Source organism: Eriocheir sinensis, chromosome 37 (genome assembly GCF_024679095.1).
Source record: "Eriocheir sinensis breed Jianghai 21 chromosome 37, ASM2467909v1, whole genome shotgun sequence".
Classification (NCBI taxonomy): Eukaryota; Metazoa; Arthropoda; class Malacostraca; order Decapoda; family Varunidae; genus Eriocheir; species Eriocheir sinensis.
This window is the reverse complement of record NC_066545.1, coordinates 14,010,326-14,017,825: the sequence shown is the minus strand read 5'-3', so window position 1 is coordinate 14,017,825 and position 7,500 is coordinate 14,010,326. Positions and strand designations below refer to the sequence as shown.

Here is a 7,500-nt window from a genome sequence, read left to right as displayed (position 1 = left end):
AATGGGCCTTCTAATTGATGTCCCGTCCTCCTTACATAACGAGATAAGACACAGACAGACACAGACAGACAGGAAGGCAAGGTTTAGTTCATTAATAGAGTGGTTGATAAGTGGGGCACGTTTGGTAGTTATGTGGTAAGTGTCGACAGGATTAGACACCTTCAGGAACAGGGTTAAGTAGATTCATGGATAGGGGGGATAGATGGGGTTAGGTTTACAGGAGCTACCCCCCCCCCCCCCGACCCCAACCCCCCCCCATGTAGGCTAAATGAGTTCTTGCAGTGGGTGGTGAAGGGTGTTTGGAGTGGTGGTGATGTGGTGGTGTGGTACTAGAGGAGGTCGTGGTGGTGGTGGTGATGGGGTGTGGTGTTGGAGGTGGTGGTGTTGAAGTGGTGTCGTGTTGGAGGTGGTGGTGATGAAGTGGTGTGGTGTTGGAGGTGGTGGTGTTGAAGTGGTGTGGTGTTGGAGGTGGTGGTGATGAAGTGGTGTGGTGTTGAAGTGGTAATTTTTTTGTGTTGTTAAATTTTTCTTTATCTTCTGTTAACTGTTAAACATCCCATCCTCCTCCTCCTCCTCATCTCCTCCTTATCTCTTCTCCTTTCACCTTTCATCCTCCTCCTCCTCCTCATCTCCTCCTTTCTTATCTCCTGCTCTTCCTCCTCCTCCTCCTCCTATCCTCATCTCATCATTAAGCGACATAGGTAACAAGTTGATATAATTTTTTTTTGCAACAAAGGAACAAGCTCAAGGGCACAAAAAAGGAAACAATAATAAAAAAAAAGCCCGCTACTCGCTGCTCCTAAAAAGAATCAAAAGAGGTGGCCGAAAGAGGGGTCAATTTCGGGAGGAGAGGCGTCCTTATACCCCGATACCCTCCTCTTACGTAACTTGTTTTATATTTTAACGAACGGTGCTTTGTGGAGTGTTTTTGTGTGCATTTGTTTTGTCTTTGAACTGCCTCATTTGTCGTAAAAAATAGTGAATTGTATGAGTGAAACAATGAAAGAATGGACTAAGGAATGAAATAGTCAGTCAGGTATCATTGAGTACAAGATCATGCAAGAAAGGAACAACGAAAGACAAACCGTAACATCACATCCGCTAATTAATACACCTGTCCAATTCTTACCTTGACGAGGGCGGAGAAAGGAAGGAATATAGCGACGAAATCAAATAAAAATCACCACATACAAGATTACGAGAGAGGGAAGGAAAGACAAACAGTAACATCACCTCCACTAATTAATACACCTGTCCAATTCTTACCTTGACGAGGGCAGCGAAAGGAAGGAATATACCGACGAAATCAAATAAAAATCACCACATACAAGATTACGAGAGAGGAAAGGAAAGACAAACAGTAACATCTCATCTACTAATTAATACACCTGTCCAATTCTTACCTTAACGAGGGCAGGGAAAGGAAGGAATATAGCGACGAAATCAAATAAAAATCACCACATACAAGATTACGAGAGAGGAAAGGAAAGACAAACAGTAGCACCCCACCCTTCTGATCCTAATTAATACACCTGTCCAATTTTTCTCACCTGGACGAGGGCAGCGAAAGGAAGGAATATACCGACGAAATCAAATAAATATCACTGCATGCAAGATTACGAGAGAGGAAAGGAAAGACAAACAGTAACATCACACCCACTAATTAATACACCTGTCCAAGTTTTCTTACCTTGACGAGTGCGGCGGGTCTGAGGTCCTGTCCGGCGGCGGGGAGGGAGGCGTGGTGCAGCCCGTCGCCCAGCCTCACCAGCAGATGCACAAGCTCTTGGCTGCCGACCACCTCCCGACGCTGGCTCACCAACACCGGGCCCTGCACAGCGTCGACACCGTAGAAGTTCCAGTGCTCCTGTGGGTGGTGACGGGTGTTTTTAGAGGTGGTGATGAGGTGGTGGTGGTGGTGTGAGGTTTGGGGTGGTGATGAGAGAGAGATGGAGAGAGAGAGAGATGAGAGAGAGAGAGAGAGAGAGAGAGAGAGAGAGAGAGAGAGAGAGAGAGAGAGAGAGAGAGAGAGAGAGAGAGAGAGAGAGAGAGAGAGAGAGAGAGAGAGAGAGAGAGAGAGAGAGAGAGAGAGAGAGAGAGAGAGAGAGAGAGAGAGAGACAAACCCAGAGTGATAGCACAATTGACGCCACACACACACACACACACACACACACACACACACACACACACACAGAGGAGAGGAAGGAGGAAGGAAAGAGGGGGGGAGGGGGGAAGGGTTTGTCAAGTGTGCAATAATGTAACTTTTTTTTACATACGACAATAACGCAATGTGTGTCAATTATATTACTTCCGGTACACACACACACACACAGACACACACACACACACACACACACACACACACACACACAGACAAACACACACAAAGAGAGAGAGAGAGAGAGAGAGAGAGAGAGAGAGAGAGAGAGAGAGAGAGAGAGAGAGAGAGAGAGAGAGAGAGAGAGAGAGAGAGAGAAAGTGAATGAGACTATGTTCTTACGCAAGGTGACCAAACTTGGGCGGGGCCGTGTGTGTGTGTGTGTGTGTGTGTGTGTGTGTGTGTGTGTGTGTGTGTGTGTGTGTGTGTGTCAGGCTGAGGAAAACCCGTGTGTGTGTGTCTATGTTTTTTTTTTTTTCGTGTGTGTGTGTGTGTGTGTGTGTGTGTGTGTTTGTCAAGGACAGAAAAATATTGACTAGTATTATTGAAGGTAAGTAAAGGTAAAATAAATATGAAGGAGGAGGAGGAGGAGGAGGAGGAGGAGGAGGAGGAGGAGGAGGAGGAGGAGGCGGAAGAAGATGAATATAAAGAAAAAGAAAAAGGAAAAAAAGAAAATGATGATGATGATGATGACGAAGAAGAAAAAGAAGACGAAGAAGAAAAAAGAAGTAAAACAGGAGGAGGAGGAGGAGGAGGAGGAGGGTAACAGTAGTTATATAGTAGTATATTTTCACTTCGCTACTTATATAAACTTCCTCAAACTTCCTCCTCCTCTTCTTCCACCCCCACCTCTCTACCCCCCTCCACCACGACCAAAACAACCCAGAACAACCCTTATCTCACCCTACAATAAGACTCAAACTACAACGCAACCAAAACCAAAACTAATATATAACTAAACTATTCGCTTTTTCTCTCTCCCCAAAACGTCAAAACACCATCAACCAAACACCGACTCTCTGGTCCTGGTCTTTAAGGGTCAGAGTAGCTCGTTCTTGGCCCCCCCGCAGCGTGAAGGGCAATGCATTCTCACTCTTATGTCCCGGATGGTAAGGGCGAAAGGGCAAGGCTCAAGGTCTGAAGGAAGGGAGGGAAGGAAGGGAAGGGAGTGGGATGGAAAGGAAGGGAGGGAAGGAAGGGAAGGGAGAAGGATGGAAAGGAAGGGAAGGAAGGAAGGGAAGGGAGAGGGATGGAAAGGAAGGGAGGGAAGGAAGGGAAGGGAGAGGAATGGAAAGGAAGGGAGGGAAGGAAGGGGAAGGAGAGGGATGGAAAGGAAAGAGAGGATGGAAAGGAGGGAAGGAAGGGGAAGGAGAGAAGATACAGGAAATAGGGGAAGGAAGGAGGGAGGAAGGGAAGGAAGGAGAGGAGAAAGGAAGGAAGGAAGTGGATGGGAAAATGGGAAATGAGGGAAGGAAGAAGGGAAGAAAGGAAGGGGAATGAGGGAAGAAAAAAAGGAGAATGAGAAGGAAAGAAGAAAGAAAGGAGGAGAAGGAATGAGAAAAGGGGAGTGAAGGAAGGAAGAAAGGAAAGGAGGAAGAAGAGGAATGAGGGAATAAAAAAAATAAGGGAGAGAAGAAGGAAGATAAGGAAGAGATAAGAAAAGGGAGGAGTAAGGGAAGGAATGAAGGAGGGAAGGAGGAAAGGAGGGAAAACACAGAATAAGGGAAGGGAGGTAACAGATTGGAGATAAGATTGGAGGGAGGGAGGGAGGGAAGGAGGAAAGAAGGAAGGGAGGAAAGAAAGGGAGGTAATGAAGGAACAAAGGAAAGGAGGAAGAGGAGGGAGAGGAGGAAGAAAGGAGAGAAAACAAAGAGGAAGGGAGGGAGGGAAAAAAAGGGAGAAAGAAACAGGAAGGAGAGACGCGAGGGAAAGTGAAGGAAGGGAGGGAGGAAGGGAGGGAAGAACTGGAGGAAAAGTGGAAATTGGAGGGAAAAGCAAATTGAGAAGGAGGAAGGAGGGAATATAAGGAGGGAAAGTGGAGGAAAGATGACGTAGGAGGAGGAGGAGGAGGAGGAGGAGGAGGAGGAATAATGTGTTAGTGGAGGGGAGGGAAGGGAGGGAAGGAGAGAGGGGAGGGAAGGAAAGGGAGAGAGGGAAGGAAAGGAGGGAGAGAGGGAGGGATGGAAAGCAAGGGAAGGGAAGGGAAGGGCAGACAAGGGAAGGGGAGGGAAAAGGAAGGGAAGGAAAGGGAAGGGAAGAAAAAGGAAGGGAAGGAAAGGGAAGGGAAGGAAAAGGAAAGGGATGGGATGAGAAGGGAAGGGAAAAGAAGATAAGGAAAGGAAAGGAAAAGGAAGGGGATGGGAGTGAAGTGAAGGGGAAAGGAAGGGAAGGGAAGGGAAGGGGAAGGGAAGACAAAGGAAGGGGAAGGGAAGGGAAGGGAAGGGAAGGGAAGGGAAGGGAAGGGAAGAGAAGGAAGAGGAAGGGAAGGGGAAGGAAGGGAGGACATAAGAAGGGAAACTAAATGAAGGGAAAGAAAGAAAAAAAGAAAAAAGGGAAAAAAACAGTAACAAAGATGAGAGAGAGAGAGAGAGAGAGAGAGAGAGAGAGAGAGAGAGAGAGAGAGAGAGAGAGAGAGAGAGAGAGAGAGAGAGAGAGAGAGAGAGAGAGAGAGAGAGAGAGAGAGAGAGAGAATGTGGGAAGGGCTGGAATACAAATAAGGAAGAAGGGACAAAAAAGGGAAGGAGAGGAAATATGAGAATGAAGGAAGCAAAAGAAGGAAGGAAGGAAAGAAGGAAGAGAGAAAGAAAGAAGAGAATAAGAGGAGAAGAAAATGAAAAGAAGGATAGGAAGGAAGGAAGGAAGGAAGAGAAAAAGAAGAGAATAAGAGAAAAACGAAAAAAATGAAGGAAGGAAGGAAGAGGAAGAAAGAAAACGATAAAAGGATAAAAAAGAAAATTGGATAAAATGAAGGAAGGAAGGAAGAAATGAAGGAAAAGAAGGAAAAAAAAGCAATCATATGTTCCTTCACACACACACACACACACACACACACACACACACACACACACACACACACACACTCCCACACTCCCCCCACTAATAACCTTGGGGAGGAGTAAGAAGGAGAGGGAAGGGGAGAAGGGGAGGAAAGGAAGGGGAGGGGAGGGGAAGGGTATGGGTAAGGAACACCCCTCCCCCCCTTTGTTGCTCCCTCTCGTGGATGGGAAAGGGGAAAAGGGAAGGGGAGGGAAAGGGAAGAGAGGGGAAGGAGAGGGATGATAAAGAGGAGGAAGAAGGGAAAAGGGAATGAAAGAGGGAAAGGAAAGAGAGGAGAAAAGAGAGAAGGGAAGGGAAGGGAAGGGAAGGGAGGAGGGAACTGCAATGAAGGGGAAGGATGATGAAGGGGAGGAAGAAGGGAAAAGGGAATGAAAGAAGAAAACAAAAAAGAGGAAAAAAGAGAGAAGGGAAGAAAAGGGAAGGGAAGGGAAGGGGCAGAGAGGGGAAGGGGAGGAGGGAACTGCAATGAAGGGGAAGGATGATAAAGGAGAAGAAGAGAAAAGAGGAGAAGGGGAATGAAAGAGGGAAATGAGAGAGAGAAAGGAGAGAGAGGGATGAGGAGAAAAGAAGAGAAAGGGAAGAAGGGAGGAAAGGAGAATAAGGAGAAGTGGAGAATGAAGAGGAGAGAGAGAGAGAGAGAGAGAGAGAGAGAGAGGAACAATATATATACTGCACCTCTCTCTCTCTCTCTCTCTCTCTCTCTCTCTCTCTCTCTCTCTCTCTCTCTCTCTCTCTCTCTCTCTCTCTCTCTCTCAATCACAGGTGAAGAAAGGATTTGGTTCTTTCCCACGCTCCCCCCCTCCTCCTCCTCCTCCTCCTCCTCCTCCTCCTCCTCCTCCTCCTCCCCCCGCCCTCTCATCCTGTTATGTGGGGGGGGGGAAGGGTTTGGAAGAGGTCGTGCAAGGGGAGTCACGCCCCCCCCTGCTCCCCCCCCCCCTTAACCAGCCTCTCAGGACCTCAGAAGGATACTCACACCTCCTCCTCCTCTTCCTCCTCCTCCTCCCCTCCTCCTCCCCCTCCTCTTCTTCATCTTCGTCTTCCTGCCGCCTTCTCCTCCTGCCACTCTCTCTCTCTGACTCGGTGTTTCCTTTAAACGGTTTCCGGCATGTTTTTTTATTTTTAGGGAGAGAGAGAGAGAGAGAGAGAGAGAGAGAGAGAGAGAGAGAGAGAGAGAGAGAGAGAGAGAGAGAGAGAGAGAGAGAGAGAGAGAGAATTTTCACTTTGTCCTTCATCCTTTTCTGATTTCCCCTCCTCTCTCTCTCTCTCTCTCTCTCTGCAGCAGGAAGCATGGGAGAGAACGCAGTACTTTATCGTCGGTTAACTCGTGGGAACCGCTTGGGGCAGGGACCACGGGGAGGAGGAGGAGGGATTGGGAGGAGAGAGAGAGAGAGAGAGAGAGAGAGAGAGAGAGAGAGAGAGAGAGAGAGAGAGAGAGAGAGAGAGAGAGAGACTTGGGTGTTGGATGACATGAGATTAATAAACAAAAGGACAGAGAGAATATTGAGGAGAGAGAGAGAGAGGGTGACACACACACGCACACACACACACACACACACACACACACACACACACACACACACAAACACACACACACACACACACACACACACACACACACACACACACACACACACACACACGGAGGAAGTGAGAAATGCACGAGGTCAAAAGAGAGAAAAAAAAAAGAAATAAATAGACTAAGAAAGCAAATAATGAGATAAAAAAATAAAGAATGAAAGAAAGAGAAAGGGATAGAGAGAAGAGGGAGAGAAAGGAGGAGGAAAAAGAGAAGGAAGTAAATGATGGAAGAGGAAAGAAATACAAAAAGAAAGAAAGCATAAAGAAAAACAGATAAAAAATAACGAATGAAAAGAGAAAATGATAGAAAGAAAAAGGGAGAGAAAGGAAGGGAGGAAAGGGAGGAAAAAGAATAAAGGAGAAAGAATGAAAGAAAAAAAATCAAATAGAAATAAAAGAATGAAGAGAGAGTGATAAAAGAAAGGAAAGGGAGAGAAAGAGAGGGAAAGAAAGGGAGAGAGGAAAGGGAGGAGGGAAAAATAATAAAAGGAGAAAGAATGAAACTCTCAAAATCAGATAAAAATAAACGAACGAAGAGAAAGTGATAAAAGAAAGGAAAGGGAGAGAAAGAGAGGGAGAGAAAGGGAAAGAGGAAAGGGAGGAGGGAAAAATAATAAAAGGAGAGAGAATGAAACCCTCAAAATCAGATAAAAATAAATGAATGAAGAGAGAAAGTGAAAGAAAGACAGGAAAGGGAGAGAAAGAG

General features: G+C 46.5%; 1 protein-coding gene across 8 annotated transcripts in view; it reads right to left on the bottom strand.

Annotated features, from left to right (window-relative positions):
- LOC127008293 (rap1 GTPase-activating protein 1-like) overlaps positions 1–7,500 on the bottom strand; it is a 138,371-nt gene that overhangs the window by 29,977 nt on the left and 100,894 nt on the right. For all 8 annotated transcript variants that reach the window (XR_007761001.1, XR_007761000.1, XM_050880101.1 and 5 more), the window contains one exon: positions 1,691–1,867. Coding sequence is in view for 6 of the 8 variants with exons in the window: in XM_050880101.1 (XP_050736058.1) it covers positions 1,691–1,867 (177 nt within the window). In the remaining 2 variants the exon portion in view is untranslated. The remainder of the gene's footprint in view (positions 1–1,690; positions 1,868–7,500) is intronic.